The 21,522-nt window shown below is 37.6% G+C and overlaps 1 protein-coding gene across 1 annotated transcript in view; it reads left to right on the top strand.

Annotated features, from left to right (window-relative positions):
- CFTR (CF transmembrane conductance regulator) overlaps nucleotides 1–21,522 on the top strand; it is a 168,225-nt gene that overhangs the window by 68,520 nt on the left and 78,183 nt on the right. Inside the window, exons 11-12 of the mRNA XM_004389643.1 lie at nucleotides 18,484–18,578; nucleotides 21,189–21,275. Of these exons, the coding sequence (XP_004389700.1) occupies nucleotides 18,484–18,578; nucleotides 21,189–21,275 (182 nt within the window). The remainder of the gene's footprint in view (nucleotides 1–18,483; nucleotides 18,579–21,188; nucleotides 21,276–21,522) is intronic.

Below are 21,522 nucleotides of genomic sequence, written 5' to 3'. Positions count from 1 at the left end.
ATACGACTATTATTCAAATTTACGCACCAACCACTAAGGCCGAAGATGAGGAAATCGAAGATTTTTACCAACTTCTGCGGTCTGAAATTGATCAAAGATGCATTGATAATTACTGGTGATTGGAATACTAAAGTTGGTAACAAAGAAGAGGGATTGATAGTTGGAAAATATGGCCTTGGTAATAGAAATGACATGAGAGATCGCATGATAGAATTTGGCAAGACCAATGACTTCTTCATCGCAAATACCTTTTTCAACAACATAAACAGCAGCTATACACACAGACCTCGCCAGATGGAATACACAGGAATCAAATAGAATACATCTGTGGAAGGAGACGATGGAAAAGCTCAATATCATCAGTCAGAACAAGGCCAGGGTCCGACTGTGGAACAGACCATCAATTGCTCATATGCAAGTTCAAGCTGAACTTAAAGAAAATTAGAACAAGTTCATGAGGGCCAAAGTATGACCTTGAGTGTATCCCACCTGAATTTAGAGACCATCTCAAGAATAGATTTGCTGCGTTGAACACTAATGACCGAAGACCAGACAAGTTGTGGAATGACATCAAGGACAGCATACATGAAGAAAGCAAGAGGTCATTAAAAAGACAGGAAAGAAAGAAAAGACCAAAATGGATGTCAGAAGAGACTCTCAAACTTGCTCTTGAACGTCGAGTAGCTAAAGCGAATGGAAGAAATGATGAAGTAAAAAGCTGAACAGAAGATTTCAAAGGGCCACTCGAAATGACAAAGTATCATAATCACATGTGCAAAAAGCTGGAATTAGAAAACCAAAAGGGAAGAACACGTTCAGCATTTCTCAATCTGCAAGAACTGAAGAAATAATTCAAGCCTTGAGTTGCAATATTGAAGGATTCTATGGGGAAAATATTAAACGATGCAGGAAGCGTCAAAAGAAGATGGAAAGAATACACAGAGTCACTGTACCGAAATAATTGGTCAATGTGTAGTCATTTCAGGAGGCAGTTTATGATCAGGAACCGATGGTACTGAAGGAAGAAGTCCAAGCTGCAGTAACTACATTGGCAAGAAACAAGGCTCCAGGAGTTAACGGACTATCAAATGAGATGTTTCAACAAACGGATGCTCATTCATCTATGCCAAGAAATCTGGAAAACAGCTACCCGGCCGACCGACTGGAAGAGATCCATATTTATGCTGATTCCGAAGAAAGCTGATACAACCGAATGTGGAAATTATCAAACAATATCATTAATATCACACACAAGTAAAATTTTTCTGAAGATCATTCAAAAGCGGCTGCAGCAGTACATCGACAGGGAACTGCCAGAAATGCAACCTGGATTCAGAAGAGGATGTGGAACCAGTGATATCATTGCTGATGTCAGATGGACCCTGGCTGAAAGCAGAGAATACCAGAAAGATGTTTACCTGTGTTTTATTGACTATGCAAAGGCATTTGACTGTGTGGATCACAGCAAATTATGGATAACATTGGGAAGAAAGGGAATTCCGGAACACTTAATTGTGCTCATGAGGAACCTGTGCATAGATCAAGAGGCAATCATTTGAACAGAACAAGAGGATGCTGTGTGGTTTAAAATCAGGAATGATGTGCCTCAGGGTTGTATCCTTTCACCATACTTATTACATCTGTATGCTGAGCAAATAATCCAAGAAGCTTGACTGTATGAAGAAGAACGGAGCATCAAGATTGGAGGAAGACTCATTAACAACCTGTGTTATGCACATGACACAACCTTGCTTGCTGAAAGTGAAGAGGACTTGCCTCACTTACTGATGAAGATAAAAGACTACCGCCTTCAGTGTGGATTACACCTCAACATAAAGAAAAATAAACTTCTCACAACTGCACCAATAACAACATCATGATAAATGGAGAAAAGACTGAAGTTGTCAAGGATTTCATTTTACTTGGATTCAGTTAATGCCCATGGAAGCAGCAGTCAAGAAATCACACAACGCATTGCAGCAGGCAAATCTGCTGCAAGAGACCTTTTTAAAGTGTTGAAATGCAAAGATGCCGCTTTTAGAACTAAGGTGGGCCTGACCCAAGCCATGGTGGTTTCAGTCGCCTTATATGCATACAAAAGCTGGACAGTGAATAAGGAAGACCCGAAGAAGAATTGATGCCTTTGAAGTATGGTGTTTGTGAAGAACATTGAATGTACCGTGGACTGCCAGAAGAAGGAACAAATCTGTCTTGGAAGAGGTACAACCAGAATGCTCTTTAGAAGCAAGGATGGTGAAACCTCATTTCACATACTTTGGACACGTTAGCAGGAGGGACCAGTCCCTGGAGAAGGACTTCATGCTTGATAAAGTAGAAGGTTAGTGAAAAAGAAGAAGACACTCGATGAGATGGATTGACAGCTGCAACAGTGGGCTCAAGTATAACAAGGATTATGAGGAATGCACAGGACTAGGCAGTGTTTTGTTCTGTTGTACATAGGGTCTCTGTAAGTTGGAACTGACTCAATGGCACCTAACAACAACAAGGATCCAGAAATCTGTGTCCAGAGAAATCTAATGTAGAGAATAAAGTGAATAAGCTTCTGTATTTGTTTCAAATATCTTTTCTAAGTGTGCTTCCTTGAGGACACATACCCTATGACACCTTAAATCATTATACTCTTCTTTTTAAAAGAGCTTGAGTTATTTGTTTTCAAACACAAATACAGACCTACACACATATAGAAATAAGTACCTTGAGAATCATAGTAATATTAACAAGTAAATATAGCTATATATATAGTTATAAATTCATACATAGACACATATATATGACTAAATATTAAACAAATATAGTAATATTTGGTTACTGTCATGGATTGAATTGTGTCCCCCAGAAATGTCTGTCAACTTGGCTAGTCCATGATTCCCAGTATTGTGTAATTGTCCACCTTTTTGTCATCTAATGTGATTTTCCTGTGTGTTGTAAATCCTATCTCTATGATGTTGATGAGATAGGATTAGTGGTAGTAATGTTAATGAAGCAAGACTCAATCTACAAGATCAGGCTTTGTTTTAAGCTAATCTCTTTTGAGATATAAAAGGGAAGCGAGCAGGGAGACATGGGGACCTCATACCACCAAGAAAGTAGTACAAGGAGAACAGCATGTCCTTTGGACCCAGGGTCCCTGCACTGAGAAGCTCCTAGTCCAGGGGAAGGTTGATGACAAAGACCTTCTTCCAGAGCTGACAGAGAGAGAAAGCCTTCCCCTGTAGCTGATGCCCTGAATTCGGACTTCTGGCCTGATAGATTGTGAGAGAATAAACTTCTGTTTGTGGAAGCCATCTACTTGTGGTATTACTGTTATAGCAGCACTAGATAACTAAGACAGTTAACAGTAGTACTGTTTGTTCTTTTACTGGGCCCAATAAAAATTATATTGGAATTTGAGTGTTCTGCTATAAATGTGCTCAGCAGCTATCAGTGAAGGTAAATCTTTTATAAATCTTTTCAAGATGATTAATAGCCCTTACATCTCATATTTTCTAGCAGGGTTTAATCTTATGCTAGTATTTTCATTTATAGTTATTTGTAATCAAATTTAATTTAGGCCAACAAATTATTATCTTTTCTAATAAACAAAGCCATATTTCACTAATTCTTTCCTGCTGTGGCATTTAACCTCTGTTGATGGAACATCTCTATGTACCTACCTACCTACCTATTTGTCTGTCTTACAGAGATAGGCAGCACTCTCAAGATACACACCCATATTTATAATAGCTATGTGCAAAAAAATAAGAAGATCCCTGGTAGCACAATGGTTAAGTGCTTGGCTGCTAACTGAAAGGTTGGCGGTTCAAACCCCTATGGGAGAAGATGTGGCAATCTGCTCCTGTAAAGATTACAGCCTAGGAAACACTATGGAGAAGTTCTACTCTGTCCTGTAGGGTCACAACGAGTCAGAATCGACTCAAGAGCAAAGGTTGTTTTTTTTTGTTTGTTTATGTGCAAAAATGTTTAGTTTATTCTTTCTCTCTTCTTCCATACTCTATTGGGTTCTCTTACTTTTTCTCACCACTCTGCTTCTCTTTTCCTTCTCCTCTCCCTGCCCCTCCATCTGCTTCCCCACACTTCTTTCCTTCTCCCTTCTTCTTGTCCATTTTCCTTGTGCATAAAGCCCAATACAGGTGCATAGTAATTATTAAATATTAATAACAATGACACTAGCTGTCTGGTGATTCACTGTCAGAGAAATGCTGTGTTGAATGGGTTTACCTTAAAGTTCTTGTTCCCTCACCCGAAGCTTCTCACCCTCCTCCCTTACCACAAGCAGTGACATTGTCAAGGTTGTTCTAAAGACTGATAAGCCAGCTATAAAACAAGGTTTATGGTATTTTCCTATCTACAGAGTCACAGGAAGCGCAAATGTACTCAGCAAATATTGCAAAATTACACAGGACCATTAAATGTAATACTCTGCCCTTTCTTTAAAGTTTTCTCTTTCTCTTTTTTTCAAAATATAATAGCACCCTATATGTTTGCTCTGTTGTGTGTTCAAATCAGAGTTAATGAGCCTTATACCAGCAATTTCTCTTTAACAACTTCTGGCTTGTTTTTCTCAGTTGGATAATATTAAGGTCTTGAAGTTTAGTTGCCTTTTATTAAACATAAAGAGGTAAACATTTAAGTGAAAAAGTACATACATCACATTGGGCATGTTAATATACCTCTTAATAATAAAATAAGCTAATCTTTATTGCACAATTATAACACACTTTGACCCTCTCTAGTACTCTTTATCTAAGTATTTTCAAGTGCTTTACAATCTCAGACAGACCCAATGTATTATATGCTCAGAATCCTTTGAAGTAGACATTTGCCTTTCTGACCAGCAGATTGTAAAGGCAGTTAGCCAAAAGAACAAGTATCTAGATGAGCAGCTCAAACATTGTAGGCATAATAATAATAGGTTAAAACTGAGTCCAGCACAACTAGATGGTACCCGGCTACCACCACTGAGTGCTCTGACAGGGATCACAACAGAGAAAAATGGAGAACAAAATTCTAACTCACAAAAAAAGACCAGACTTACCGGTCTGACAGAGACTGGAGAAATCTCAAGAGTATGGTCCCTGGACACCCTTTTAACTCAGTAGTGAAGTCACTCCTGAGGTTTACCGTTCAGCCAGAGATTAGACAGGCCCACAGCTCAGGGACAGGGATGAGAAGGCAGGAGGGGACAGGAAAGCCGGTAATAGGGAACCCAAGGTCAAGAGGGGGAGAGTGTTGACATGTCATGGCATTGGCAACCAATGTCACAAAACAATACATGTATTAATTGTTTAATGAGAAACTAATTTGCTCTGTAAACCATCTAAAGTACAACAACAACAAAAAAGAGAAAAAGCAAGCAAGAAAGAAAAAAAAAAATCACTGGTTAAAATGTAGATTCCTGGGCCTTGCCCCAGTTCTTCTGAGTAAGAATAATTGCAGCATTTTTTATCAAGCCTTTCTAGGTGATTCTGAAACAGTTAGTTCAGAGACTACAGTTGGAGAAACAATGATCCAGATTTTTGTTTTCTCTGTAGATGAACTGTGCTAAGAAAATTAGTAAAAATGCAAATAGTAGTGTAGGATGTTTAAGAAAATTAACTGATCACAATGTAAAGAAGTTTATATTTGATTTAAGACTGTTTTCCTAAAGACTGCTGTCACAAATTACCACAAACTGGGTTCCTGAAAACAGAAATTTATTTTCTCAAAGTTCTGGAGGCTAGAGGTTCTAAGTCAAAGTGTTGGCAGGTCCATGCTCTCTCTGAAGGCTCTAGGGGAGAATCTGTTCCGTGCCTTTCTCGTAGCTTCTGGTGCTGCTGGCATTCCTTAGTGTTCTTTGGCTTATAGATGCATCAGTCCAATCTCTGCCTCCCTCGTCAGATGGCATTCTCCCTTTGTGTCTGTATCTCTTCTTCTTATAAGGACACCGGTCATGTTGGATTAAGGGCTCACTCTACTCCAGTCTGACCTTGTTTTAGCTAATTGCATCTGCAATGCCGCTATTTCCAATTAAGTTCACATTCTGAAGTTCTGAAAAGGACATAGGTGCCTAGGTGGTGCAAATGGTTTGTGCTTGGTTACTAACATAAAGGTTGGCTGGTTCAAACCCATCCAGCTGCACTGCAGAAGAAAGACATGGTGATCTGCTTCCATAAAGATTACAGCCAAGAAAATTCTGTGGAGCAATTCTGCTTTGTAACACGTGGGATCGCCATGATTTGGAATCAGCTCCACAGCAATGTTTTTTTGTTTTTTTTTTAAGTTAGGAAGGACATAAATTTTAAGGGGACACTATTCAACCCTATACAAAGACTTAGTGGTTTCTTAACTTTGGTAGTTAATTTTATATGAGATCAAATCATATCCAGCATCCTAATTTCAATAGATGACTTCCCCCAAAATTTTGATGGATAACATGGAACTCAAGGGAAGTTGCACTGCAAGTAAAGGGAAATGGGCTTTGTCTCTGTGTGTGTGGCTTCTCCTAAGTAGCACTTGCTCTTATGCTACCTTTTCTATTAACTCATGATTGTACCAAGTGGTATAACATTGTTTTACATGATAATTTTCATAGAAGGGAAAATCTGATGTAAAGGCTGAAAACCAGCACCCTTAAGATAAATACATCACCAGATTTGAGAGCCCTTAGTAATCAGCAAAGATAAATGTTTAACAGTGCATATAAAACAAAGTGTTTTATGTTAAATCAAATAGAGAAAGCCAAACACTAATAAAGAAATCTGCAGATAAACGGTAAACTAGGTAATCAGAGCAGGTACTCACATCAGCAGCAGGATATTGATATTACTAATATGTTTGGTTTAAAAAAAAATGGGCTTGTTCAAAATTCTGCTCAGTCTACCCCCGATATTTTGTTTCATTTCAATCTTGGCAGTTTCATATGAATTATGATCTCTGAGGTACTTATTAAATTAAAATTATCCAAATGTGCTCATTTCTCATTCTAAATGGGTTCATTCCAGAAAAGGAGGCCAAATACATTGGTTCAGAATATCAAATGTTTTCAGATGCAGGGATCTTTTATTTTCATACTTTTTAAAGGTAATCTTTATCACTAGTGTCTATTCTAGATAAGAAATGTTCATGTAACAGCATTGCTATTTTCTTAATTTAAATGTGTGGTTAGGGGCCTAGCCAAATTCTAAATACAACTTTCTATTCTCATCATCCCTGTCATCACCATTCTTCTGCAAGATCCCAAGTTTCAGGTGATCACTGTCATGAATGTGATATGTGCCTGTCTTAGTTATCTAGTGCTGCTGTAACAGAAATACCACAAGTGGATGACTTCAACAAATAGAAGTTTGTTCTCTCACAGTCTAGTAGGCTAGAAGTCCAAATTCAGGGCGTCAGCTCCAGGGGAAGGCTTTCTCTCCCTGTTGGCTCAGGAGGAAGGTCCTTGTCATCAATCTTCCCCTGGACTAGGAGCTTCTCAGGGCAGGAACTCTGGGTCCAAAGGACACGCTCTTCTCCTGGTACTACTTTCTTGGTGGTATGAGGTACCCATGTCTCTCTGCTCACTTCTTTCTTTTATATCTCGAAAGAGATTGGCTTAAGACACGACCTAATCTTGTAGATGGAGTTATGCCTCATTAACATAACTGCTGCTAATTCCACCTCATTAACGTCATAGAGGTAGGATTTACAACACACAGGAAAACCACATCAGATGACAGAATGGTGGACAATCACACAATACTGGGAATCATGGGTTAGCCAAGTTGACACACATTTTTGGGGGACACAATTCAATCCATGGCAGTACATTTTCAGTCCATTTAAATGAATTTACACCCATATATATCAAATTGATGACAACTAACAACAACTGTCTACCTGTGTACCTATCTGTCTGTCTGTCTTTCTATCTACCTACATACCTATCTGTCTGTATGAGCCTACTGTTTTTTTCCTAAATTTTATTTATTTTGTTGTTGTCGTTGAGAGTATATACAGCAAAGCACACCAATTCAACAGTTGTACAATTTAATGACATTGATTACACTCTTCAAGTTGTGCAACCATTCTCACCCTCCTTTTCTGTGTTGTTCCTTCTCATTAACATAAACTCACTGCCCCCTAAGATTCCTATCTAATCTTTTGAGTTGCAGTTGTCAATTTGATCCCATATAGATAGTTCTTAAAAGAGCATAATGCCCAAAGCAGTGAGTCTACTATTTTTAAAGCTATTTGTTGACCAAGCTCTCCTCTATCAACTGAGAAAAATTTTGGCTTTCTTATATTTTATAATCATACAATATGGTAAGTATTCTCAATGAGTCAACTGTCATTATGTTATACAACAGGACGGAAGAGTGTAATTCTTTGGAAAGTGGAACAACTTCTTAGAAGTCCATATATTCCACATATATTTTATTTTTTTGATATGTATCCTAGTTTAGAAAGAAAATAATCATCTCCTTTTACTTATGCAGGATTTTATATCTTAGCACCATAACAGTGAATATATACATATATATATTGCTTATGTATGAATAATATTCAGTAATTTGTGTGACTTCAAAATTTATGTAAATGGAATAATTTGTATATATCATTCTTCAATTATATTCATTAATAACAATGGCACTAGCTGTCTAGTGATTCACTGTCAGAGATGTGCTTTGTTGAACTTACTTTCCTCATTCCTATTACATTTTTCAGATCTAGCTATTTTGCTGATATGTAGAAATCTGTTTCATTCTTTTTAACTGCTCTCTTGTACTCATGACCAGTTGCCATTGAGTCAACCTCGACTCATGGTGACCCCATGTGTATTAAAGCAGAACTGTGCTCCACAGGGTTTTCAATGGCTGATTTTTGGGAAGTAGATAGCCAGAACTTTCTTCCAAGGTGCCTCACTCAGGGTGGACTCCAGCCTCCAACCTTTCAGTTAGCAGCCCAGTACATAAATCATTTGTACCACCCAAGGAATCCATTGTACTCATAATGCATCACATTTTATTTACTCATTTAGCTACTGATGAATGTTTAGATTGCTCCAAGTTTTTACTCAGTACTGCAATGGACACATTTGTCAATTCAACATTTTTCAAGTGTACAATTTAGCGACATCAATTACATTAATCATGTTGTGCAACCATCATCTGTTGTTGGCAACTTTCCTAGCACCATAAACAAAACCCCACTGCTTTCCAAACAGTAATTCCCTTTTCCCCCTCATTCTCACTCCTGGTAACCACCGGTAAATGGTTTCTATACGTTTATCTATTCTTATTATTTTATATAAGTGAGATTATATTTGTCCCCTTGTTTGATTTATGTTACTCAGCATAATGTTTTCAAGGTCCATCCATGTTGTAGCATCTATTAGGACTTCATTTCTCGTTATGACTAATACTTCATTGTATGTATATAGCATTTTTTTAAATCCATTTATCTGTTGGTGGATATTTGGGTCGTTTCCACCTTTTGGCTATTGTGAATGTTACTGCAGTGAACATTGGTGTACGTATGTCTGTTTGTGTCACTGCTTTCAGGTCTCTTAGGTATATACCTAGGAGTGGATATGCTGGATCATATGGTAATTCTATGTTTAACTTTTTGAGGAACTGCCAAACCGTTTTCCACAGAGGCTATATCATTTTACATTCCCTCCAGCAATGGATAGGTTTTAATTTCTCCACATCTTCACCAACATTTATTGTTTCCCCTTTTTTGAGGATCCAATACTTTTTGGTTTTGTCTTTTTTTTTTTTTTAAGGAGGGATATGACATGATCAATTTGAGTAAATAAACAACTTGAGTTGTTTAAAGTAATGTGGATCACAGAGTCTAATGTATTTAAAGCTTTTTGTTGACCAAGCTTTCCTCTATCAAATGAGAAGAATTTTGGCTTTCTATTTTATAGTCATAGGATATGATAAAAATTCTCCACAAGTCAACTGTCATTATGCTGTATAACAGGATTGAAAAGTATAATTCTTTGGAAAGTGGAACAACTAACTTCTTAGGAATTCTTTATCTTCCATATGTTTTACTTTTTTGATAAGTATCCTAGTTCAGAGAGACAATAATAACTTCCTTTTACTTATGCAAGATTTTCTATCTTAGCACCATAATAGTGAATGATGGAGACCAAGCTCTGTGAATACACACAGACATACATAGTTCATACATAGATACATATGTGCTCATATACAGATAAACAATATATATATATGTATATACACCTGTATGTACATACATACATACACACATATATATGTTGTTATTGTGTGCTGTCCAGTCAATTCCAACTCATAATGACCCTAGAGGACAGAGCAAAACTACCCTATAGGGTTTCCTAGACTGTAATCTTTACAGCAGCAGATCACCAGATCTTTTCTCTTGAGGAGTGGCTGGTCAGTTTGAACTGCAGATCTTTTGGTTAGCAGCTGAGCATGTAGCTGTTGTGCTACCAAGGCTCCTTACACATATATGTAAACAGAACAAATTAAAGGAGAAAAACCATGTAACAGTAGTTAGTAGATGCTAAAAGGATATAATGTGAAATTTAGCAGTCACTTATAATAAAAATTCAAAGTAAGAATAGAAATGGAGAAAATCTTCATGAATACAATAACTTTTTTTATTATTCACAAACACCCCAAAGTAAGCATCATTCTAAATAATGAAAAGTTAATGCCATTTTTCAAACAACAGGAATGATGGTACATGTTATGAAAATATTGGCCACCTAGAAAACCCAAAAGACTCTAATAAAAAGCAAGCAAACAAACAAATAAAACCTGGCTAGAGTTAATAAGGGACTACTATGAGGGACCCCTGGTGGTGCAGTGGTTAAGTGCTTGGATGCTAACTGAAAGGTTGGTGGTTCCAACCCACGGGTTCCTTTGCCAGAGAAAGATGTGGCAGTTTGCCTCTGTAAGGATTGTAGCCTTAGAAACCCTATGGGGCAGTTCTACTCTGTCCTTTAGGGTCGCTGTGAGTCAGAATCAACTCAGTGGCCACGAGTTTGGTTTTTTTTTTAAAATTTGGTTTACAAGATGGCTGGATAATAGATAAACATACAAAAATAATTCGCTTCTATCTATAATATCAATAACCATCTATAGATTATAATGGAAAACTGTAATTTCACAATACTTAGGAATAAATCTAACAGGAAATTTATAAGATATATACGAAGTAAATTATAAACTCTCACAAGATCTGACTTAAAGGAAAAATAGATAATTATTTTTAGTAAGATTTAACATCTTAAAAAGGGAGCCCTGTTTGCACAATGGTTAAGCACTCAGCTGCTAACCAAATGTTGGCAGTTTGAACCCACCTAGCAGCTCCATGGGAGAAAGACCTGGCAATCTGCTCCCATAAAGAATATAGCTTACAAAATCCTACTGGACGTTCTACTCTATCACATGGGGTTGCTGTGAGTCGAAATCTACTGGACGGCACCTGACAACAACAACAACATCTTAAAAATGTGAACTCTCCCCAAACTAATGTTTACATTTAGTAAAATAACAATTACATCTCAATGGAGTTGTTTTCGGAATTTTGTTAGACTGAAGTTAAATTTCATATAAGGCAAAAATATAACAAGTAGTAACCATTTAAAAAACCGAAAGACCAAAAAACCTGGCAGGGTATTAGCATAAGAATAGAAAAACAGATCAGAAGAAGCAAACAAAGAGCCAAGAAATAAATCTTAGGAAATTTGGGATTTGATATATGATAAAGATGAAAAAAAGGAAGACCCTGAACAAGATGGATTGACACAGTGGCTGCAACATTGGGCTCAAGTACAATACCGATTGTGAAGATGGCGCAGGACCGCACAGTGTTTTGTTCTGTTGTACATAGGGTGGCTCTGACTCGATGGTACCTAACAACAACAACAAAGTTGATATGGAAATTTAGTGGAAAAATTATTTAATAAATCATGCCTGCTATGCAATTAAAAAAAGGTTTAGATTTTATCTCACATATATATAAATATAAACAGTATCTCAAATAAATTGTTTAATTATAAAAAAAGCAATAAGCATTTTAAAAGAAAATTTAGGATACTATATGTATAACCTGAAGGTTGAGTAGTACATTTTAACCATTGTAGAAATTCCAGATAGATAAATTGACTTCATGAAAATATTAAAATTTTTCTTATGACAGGTTGTATGTCCATTTTGAAAAGAGAAACAAAATAAATGGTTTCAACATGTAGCAGAAAAAGTTGTTAATATCTATAACATACAAAAAAAAATGAATTGATAAGAAAAAGACAAAGTCCAGTAAAAAGACACATTTCACAGAAGGGGAAATCTACATAGCCAATAAATATTTAAAATTTCACCATTATCAAGGAAAATGCAAATCAAAAGAACAAGCAGAATTAAAGTGTGATCGTATCTTTTGCTGGTGGTGATGTGAGAAAAAGGATAGTGTTAAATCTCACTGGTGAAAATGTGATTTTTAAAAATTGTTTGAAAAGGAATCTGGTAATATCTTTGAAAAACAAAGAGACACAGTTCTGACCTAGATATTCCATTCATGGGGATAAATGTCACAGAAATAAATTCACAAAAGCATAATGTGATATAATCAGTAAGTTTTTTTGTTTTTTGTTTTTGGCAGTAAATGCCAGGGTGGAACATGTAGTATCAGATAGAGCTACATTTGAAAAGTTTAATTTTGTATTTCCTGGCCAGTCTAGTCCAGACTGCAAATAAATACGTGAGCAAATGAATTCAAGCACAGAATTGCCTGAAGGTTAGCTTGCATTGATCTACTTTCTTATTATAGTGTTCAGATGTTGGCCTATCAAGAAGGTTACCATGGTGTTGATGACTAAAATATTTATGTGTCTAACCAGGTGTTTTTTATTCACTGGTATGTCAGTCAATTAGCAGAAAACATGAGGATTTAAGAATATTCTTCCTGTTTGTTTTTACTGCCAAAACATTTTTTAGTGAAAATTTCAAATCAAATATTACATAGAAATTGTCCTCCTAAAAGCAGGGTGAAGTTTCTCAGGAAAAAGAAGGGTAAAGAACAGATCACCCCTGACTGGCGTCCCCTACCCCATTCTTTTATAAGGAGAAAGTAGTAAGATGAATAAAAATATTATAGCACAATTTAGCATGACTAAAATATTAAACAAAATACGTCAGCCGTGTCCCAAGTGGTGGTGTTTAGAATGTAGAGAAGGAGATAAAGATGTTGTCTGGGAACATCATGCCTCCCTTCACCTCAGCTTTAACACTACTGGCTTTTAGTGGAAAAGCACCTGCCTACATGCATAGCGGTAACCCTGGTGGCATAGTGGTTAGGAGCGACGGCTGCTAACCGAAAGGTTGGCAGTTTGAATCCAGCAGGCACTCCCTGGGAACCCTATGGGGCAGGTCCGCTCTGTCTGGTAAATATCCCATTTTAAAATTGCAAGTGCCACCAATGTTTGAGTGTATGTCATGGACCAGTCTCTTTACATCGAGTTACTTCTAATTTTTATAAGAGAGGCCTTGGTGGTTCACTGGTAAAATTCTTGCCTTCCAAGCAGGAGACCTGGCTTCAGTTGCCAGCTGATGAGCCTCATGTGCAGTCAACATCTGTCTGTCAGGGGTGGGTGCTTGTTGTTGTCATGCTAAACAGATTTCAGTGGAGCTTTCAGACTAAGAGGGACTAGAAGAAAAGGCCTAGGGATCTATTTCTGAAAATCAGCCAGTGAAAGCCCTGTGAGCCTCAAAGTTCTGATCCCCATCTGATCATGGGGACGGCACAGGTCCTGACAGTGTTTTGTTGTGTGTGAGGTCTGACTCGAGTTGGGGATTGACTTGATGGTAGCTAACAACAACATTAAGTTTTACAAGCATTAAAGGAAGGTTCTATAATTCTCATTTTGTAGATGAGGAACTGAGACCCAGAAAAGACTTGCCCAAAGCCACTTACTCAATGGGTAGTGGAGACAGGGCTAGAAAATAAGGTATTTTGCTTTCTGGCCAATGTTTCCTCCCATGTTTTCTATTTAAGTTTTATTTTAGAATAAAAATTTAATGCTCGGATGGTCACATTGTATCTCATTGCTTTGTATTTATTGAAATTTATTGTAAATGTCATTTCCTTAATTCTCATACTTAACACCCTTTATGAAACAAGAACTATTATTCCACCCAGGTACTGTTAGAGGAATTGAGTCATACCAGCTAGTTAAATGACTAAGATTTCACAATAAGCCTGATGGCCCAAGGTTCCAATTCTGAGCCTTGTGTTATCCAATTCAATATTCCAGCTTTGCTACTTATTGAGCAACCACTACAAGCACAACTCATTTGACATCCAGTAGCTCTCAAATGGGTGTCATAAACATAATTCAAATTTCATCAGATTTAGTGACTCAGGAATAAGAACACTTGGGTGCAGTCTTCCTGGCATTTTCTAGGGCACACCCAACCTGGAAGCCCCCCCCCCCCAAGTGTGGAGGAAGGTCTCACACTGAGAAATCCCATTACTTCTAAACAAGGCCAAGGAAGGAGAACCTGGCAGGAACCTGTCACTTATCAGGCATCTCCTCAGCAGGCCTGGGGCACTCCAGGGATGCAAGGCCTGGCTTGCTGATTGAGAGTGCAGAAAAGACCGGGCATTGGCGCACACTACATTATTGTAACCTCAAAACCAGTTGCCATGGAATCAACCCTGACTCATGGTGATCCCATGGGTGTCCGAGTAGAACTGTGCTCCAGAGGGTTTTCAATGGCTGAGTTTTCGGCCCTTCTTCTGAGGCACCTGTGGGCGGAGTTGAACCTCCAACTGAGCACATTAGCAGCTGAGCACATTAACTGCTTGCACACTATTATAGGAGCTCCAAAATAACCCAAAACAAAACAAAACCCATTGCTATCCAGTCGATTCCAACTCAAGCCACCCTATAGGACAGAGTAGTGCTGCTCAATAGTGTCTCCAAGGCTGTAATCTTTACGGAAACAGACTGTCGCATCTTTCTCCCAAGGAGTGGCTGGTGGTTTCGAACCATGGACCTTAGGTTAGCAGCCAAGTGCTTAACCACTGTACTACCAGGGCTCTGCTCTGAAAATGAAAATGAATCGGAGCAGCTTGTGGTTTTAATTGAAACAGAGAGAGTAACAAGGTAGCAAGAAACCATCTAGTAATCCTTCCTCAAATCTTTCATTTTCTTGAAGTGTTTTCTTCTTTCCCTCAACCAACTACAAGTTAGAGTTTGAAGAGTGATGGGACCAATGGGGATGCGCTCTCTGTTCTTCTTTGGAGGAATTTGATATTGTTGAGCATTAATTCTGAGTGTGCAAACCTGAGCTCACTTGAGGAGCTTCTGATTTCTTTCTCCAGTTTATTTGTTTTGTTTCATCCTTATCAAATAGGAAAGAAGAAAGAATATTTTCTATCTCTTTCCTCATATTTCCTTGACTTGTTTAAAGTCTAAATATTACAGGTTCTTAAGAGAGGAATTTGGCTTATTTATCTTGTCTTATTTATCCTGTCTTAAGAAAAGAAAATAAATGTAATAAAATTTATACATTGGTGCTCTTCGGGCATTTAAATTCAGTCAGGATATTTACTAAAGTGTAGAGTATTGTTCATTATGTTCTGTTTCTTATAGTCCCCTTCACTTTTTTGTCTCTTTTGTTCTGCTTTTATATCTTCTTACTTTTTTTCCTATAGATTTCTCCTTCTCTGACAATTATTCATTTTCTTTCTTTTCTTTCCTTGTACACTGTTCTTTGTTTCCTTTTCTTATCTGCTCACCTTTGATTACTCACCCTTTCTCCCGTCTCTCCCTGTTTTCCTTCATTCTGCTGTCTTTATTGAGTGCTTGCGTCCTCTAAGTCCATAATCCCCAAATTTAGCTGTGTTGTAACCACTACTATCAAGATAACTACTGAAATTTCTGAATTTAAAAATATCATGATGTTAAACAGAAATTTGAAAAAAATGAAAAACTTCAATAATTCCAGGCTTTTTAACAATGTATTAGAAGACTTGCATCTTTTACAAAAGCCTGCACTCAGTCTATTCGCAAGTTATTCTTCTTTCTCTAAAAGATACATTGTTTTTTAACGAGAGTGGGACTTAGGGAAAGAAAATATGGGGCAGGAGAGAAGAATGGAGTCAAAAAGAAATCCACATTTGAGCTATGCTGCTAATTGCTCTGAAAGGAGTACCTGAATGTCCAGTACAGAATAGCATGGTAAAGTCTAAAAGAGCCAGTTGATCATGGAAGCCCTCCTTTAGCAAGGCTGAAGATTTCAGACACTGGGGTGTGGAATTTAGCTGTAGTCCTTGTTCCAGCAAAACCTGTGAAATCTGGAGCCTGTGTAAGGTGGAAACCTGTCAGAGAAGGAAAACTCAACTATTTTCCACTAAAACGAGCAATAGAAAAGTGGTAAGACTGCACTCTGTCAAAGGAGGAAAACTTGTGAGACCTGGAAAAGCAAGGCAGTCCCATCAAGTTCTGGCTCTCACAGGTTTCACTGTATTTGAATGGATCCCTAGGTGTGTGGCCCAGTCCACAAGTTAAACAGAGGAGTGGCCACTTAGTCCTAGTAGAAAGAGATGAAGCACATGGTCTTATAGTTCCCTCAGGCCCGCCCCATATGCAGGCCAATATGAACCCCAATGATCTCTCGGTTATGTTTCTCCAATGCCTGAGTAACAGATTCCACTGAGTTCTGCTGCATGTCCTCCAACATGCCAGGATTTTTGATCATGGGGTGGGGGTGGGGTGCAAATAATATTCTTTCAGTTTCTCTTATAAGGAAGCTTATTGATTTCTGGGGGTTTCCTTTTAAAAGAGTGAATTTAGATTTGTGGGAAATGCACTTTAGTATGTTTACAGCATTTGTGGTTTGTGTAATGGGCTTATGGATAATAATTTACATACACGTAAATATACATGTATTTTACTTTTTTATATTTTCCAATTTTTTGCTTAATGGTCATGAATGACATTCTAAAAATGACATTAAAAATTTGCATCTAAAATTTAGCAGTGTTGCTGGGTGGAGGGCTGTGGGGGCCATGGTCTTGGGAAACATCTAGCTCAGTTGTCATAACACAGTTTATAAAGAAAATGTTCTACATTCTACTTCGGTGAGTAGTGTCTGGGGTCTTAAAAGCCTGTGAGCAGCCATCTAAGACACTCCACTGGTCTCACCCCTTTGGGAGCAAGGGAGAATGAAGAGAACAGGATACAAGGAAAAGATTAGTCCAAAGGACTAACTGACCAAAACTACCACGGCCTCCACCAGACTGAGTCCAGTACAACTAGATGGTGCCCAGCTACCACCACTGACTGCTCTGACCGGGATCACAACAGTGATCTAGTCCTGGACAGAGCTGGAGAAGGATGTAGAACAAAATTCTAACTCACAAAAGAGAAAAACGACCAGACTTACTAGCCTGACAGAGACTGGAGAAACCCCAACAATATGGCCCCTGACACCCTTTTAATTCAGTAATGAAGTCACTCCTGAGGTATGCCGTTCAGCCAAAGATTAGACAGCCCCATAAAACAAAGTGAGACTAATGGGGCACGACAGTCCAGGGGCAAGGACTAGAAGGCAGAAGGGGACAGGAAAGCTGGTAATAGGGAACCCAAGGTTGAGAAGGGACAGTGTTGACATGCCATGGAGTTGTTAACCATTGTCATAAAACAATATGTGTACTAACTGTTTAATGAGAAAGTATTTGTTCTGTAAACCTTCATCTAAAGTACAATTAAAAAATAAATAAATGAAGTTAAAGTTAAAATTTTAGCAGTGTAGTCTTGACCAACTAAATGAATTACATTTGAAATAATTGAGTTGTAGTGTTCAAACTTTCAAGTGTGGTTCAAGCAATACTGTCATGGTTTGAATTATGTCTCCCCAAAAATGTGTGTATCACTTTGGCTGGGCCATGATTCCCAGAATTGTGTGGTTGGCCTCCATTTTGTGATTGTAATTTTATGTTAAAGAGGATTAGGGTGGGATTGTAACACCACCTTTACCTAGATCACATACCTGATCCCATGTAAAGGGAGTTTCCCTGGGGTGCGGCCTGCACCACCTTTTCTTTCTCAAGAGATAAAAGGAAAGGGAAGCAAGCAGAGAGTTGGGGATCTCATACAATCAACAAAGCAGTGCTGGGAGCAGAGTGCGTCTTTTGGACAGGGGTCCCTGCGCAGAGAAGCTCCTAGTCCAGGGGAACACCGAAGAGAAGAAGGCCGACAGAGAGAAAAAGCCTTCCCTGGAGCTGACACCCTGAATTTGGACTTTTAGCCTATTTTAACTGTGAGGAAATAAACTTCTCTTCATTAAAACCATCTACTTGTGGTATTTCTGTTATAGCAGCACTAGATGACTAAGACAAATACCCTGACATACGATTACATTTGAAGGGAGATGAACCTTTCTAATTCTGATCCAACATACTAAAAATACCTCTCTGATTTTCTGTTTTTAATAATAGGACATTTCCAAGTTTGCAGAGAAAGATAATATAGTTCTTGGAGAGGGCGGAATCACACTGAGTGGAGGGCAACGAGCCAGAATCTCTTTAGCAAGGTGAGTATCTGATTATTGGCCCAGCTAGCATTTGCTGTAAATATTGTGTATATAAAAAAGTCTAGGCATTTCTCTATTGCTTTATATTCTGTTTCTGGCATTGAAAAATGCCTGGAGTTTTATGGTTAGTAGGTTAAGAATCACTTTTCAGAACAGTAGGTAATGGTATAGTATGCAGATCTGATAATGATTTGGCTTTTTCAAAATGCTGCTCTTATTTTGGTGTGTGTATCCTTGTTTGGCTTATAGTGTGGTTTTCTCAAGGAGAACATGGATTCTGCATAGCATAAGAAAAGGGAAGATGTATATCTCAGTTCCATTATACATCCTGGCCACCCCTAACACACAAACACCTGCTTTAGGCTTCTGTTTATAGTGCTTCTAGGTTTAGACAAACATGCATTTTCAATATTTTCAACATAGTTCATAAATTTCATAGCAAAAATAGCAAGGCAAATTGTGCTAGTTGGCTTAAAGCCTATTATCTTTACAGTAAAATAAATAGGACAAGCCCTTCTTGGTCTGGGCATTTTGAAGCTGTCAAAGAGAAGTACATATAGTTAATTTGTGTCAAGAAGAAAACTATTGTTAAACTGTAACTTGCGGTTTAAAAAATTATTGGCGATATGGGATGTCAAATGTTCCTCAAGTTTTCTTTTAACAAAATTCTTCTCAGTGTCCTGCCAAATGTTAACCAGAAATCACAGTGACTGACTGTGTTTCAGCTCCTTTCTCTGACTTTCTCCTTCTTCCCGACACGGCCGAGGGAGGGAACTAAATTTCACTAAGCATTTCAGATGCCTGGTGCTGTTCTAGGAAATATGTGTGTGTGTGTGTAATCTTATTTATTCCCTAACAGCTCTGCAAAGAAAGATTTGTCCTCCTCATTTTACAGAAGAGATGATGAGATAATTGAGGCTGTTAAACATTAAAAGCTACACAGAGAAATGGTAGAGTCAGAATTGGAACGAGCTCCTCTAGACTCTTTACATTAAACCTTGCACTGATTTTGAGATTACACTGTGAAGTTATATAGCAATAGGTATTGATAACTCAGAGACCAGATAATGGCTTCTACATAAATAGAAGGTGATTAATTTATCCAAGAACCAAAGTAAGACTTAAACATTCCACTTAAATTTAGATAAGGTATAGTATATGGCTTCTAGACACTCACTAAAGAATTGAGTTTATGTTTATACAGGTTTAAGATTTGGTTTTATTGTAGGATATACACAGTTTGAAGCACTACTGAAAATAATTGTTTACTGTTATTCTTATCAGAATGTATAATATGTCCAGTTTGGGATGACGAATATATTATTTCTAGTCTCTTGAGAAACCAATCATAAGTGTGAGGGAAAGAGAGAAGTAAAGACTTAGTGAGGGGAAGAAAGACCTTGATGGTACATTTGGATGATGGGTCCTTTATCTAGCTCTTGTGTGTTGTCTTGAAAAATAATTTATGCTACGAAGGTCCTTTGACCTCAGATTTTACTTTGACTTTTTGCCATTTGTTTTCTTTTCATTCCTTCTCTCAATTACTTGCTGACTGAACACAGTCTTCTTATCAAAAGTACCAAGAACTATACACAAACACTAAATCCTATGTGTTTGGGATAGGGATAGACTTACTGATAATCACACCTGAAGATTTAAGACATCATGAGGAAATTACCTCCTTTCCATTAATGTGGGACTACATCTTCATCTTATTACGGTTCTAAGACCAATTCAGTGGAGATTTTACTTGCTTATAAAGTTTTATTTTTTAACTTAAAAAATAAAATAATATGGATATAATTTCTATTGTGAATTATCCATCTTTCACTTGTTTGGAATGTTTATGAATATGGGACTGTAAAGAGCAAAATGAAGCACCAATTATACAGCCATAACAGCATTGCTACCAATTTCTTTTTTAAGATAGACTATCAAACAGTACATGATTTGTTGATAGCAGTCAACGCTTTGAAAAACATTAAAAAAAAAATACTTCACATAAGTACTGTAATTTAGTTGCTTTCTCTTACATGTTATAGGATAGAAAATATTTTCTTCTTTGTTTCCCTAACATGTAAGATCTTTGAGAGTAGGGACTGTCTTGTTTGCTATTGTATTCCCAGCACATATCATGGTGTCTGACTGTTGATAGGTGCTATTGTTGTTGAAAGATTTTTTTTTTAATATTTTGAGGTAGTATTTTAAATTGTATAGTGAGATTCAGTTTGTAACTTTTGCTCATGTATGCTACTTGCAGTTAGCAAAAACACCTGTATAATTCTTAAAATGCTGTGAAAAGCCATAAAAATCATCCATGACTTCTACCGTTGTTCTTTATTTAAAGTTATCAGTGGTACAATGGTTAAATGCTCAGCTGCTAACCAAAAGGTTGGCAGTTCAAACCCACCCACCGGCTCTGCACAAGAAAGGCCTGGAGATCTGTTTCAGTGAAGATTACAGCCTAGGAAACCCTGTGGGACAGCTGTACTGTGTCACACTGGTGTACTATGAGTCAGAATTGACTCGACAGTACCTGACAACAACAACCACAGTAAATAACAAGGGAAATATTGAGGAAATCTAATATAATTTCCATTTTCTTTTTAGAGCAGTATACAAAGATGCTGATTTGTACCTATTAGACTCTCCTTTTGGATACCTAGATGTTTTAACAGAAAAAGAAATTTTTGAAAGGTATGTTCTTTGAATAACTTACTTATAATGCTCCTGCTAAAGACAAGAAAGAATGATGTATACTATCATAGACTGCATATTACCTCTTGAGAAATCATGTCCGTCATTACCGTGACTCAATTTGGTAGAACGCAACATAGCACTTACTCAGTCTAGTCTTTCCTTCCTGGTCCAGATTCAAGATCCATTAAAGCCTTTTCTGACCACCTCATGCTCAACCATTCTCTTCCACCTCTAAACTGTTATA

Source organism: Trichechus manatus, unplaced genomic scaffold, assembly GCF_000243295.1.
Source record: "Trichechus manatus latirostris isolate Lorelei unplaced genomic scaffold, TriManLat1.0 scaffold00251, whole genome shotgun sequence".
NCBI lineage: Eukaryota > Metazoa > Chordata > Mammalia > Sirenia > Trichechidae > Trichechus > Trichechus manatus.
The sequence above is the reverse complement of the archived record's forward strand: the minus strand, read 5'-3'. Positions and strand labels throughout refer to the sequence as shown.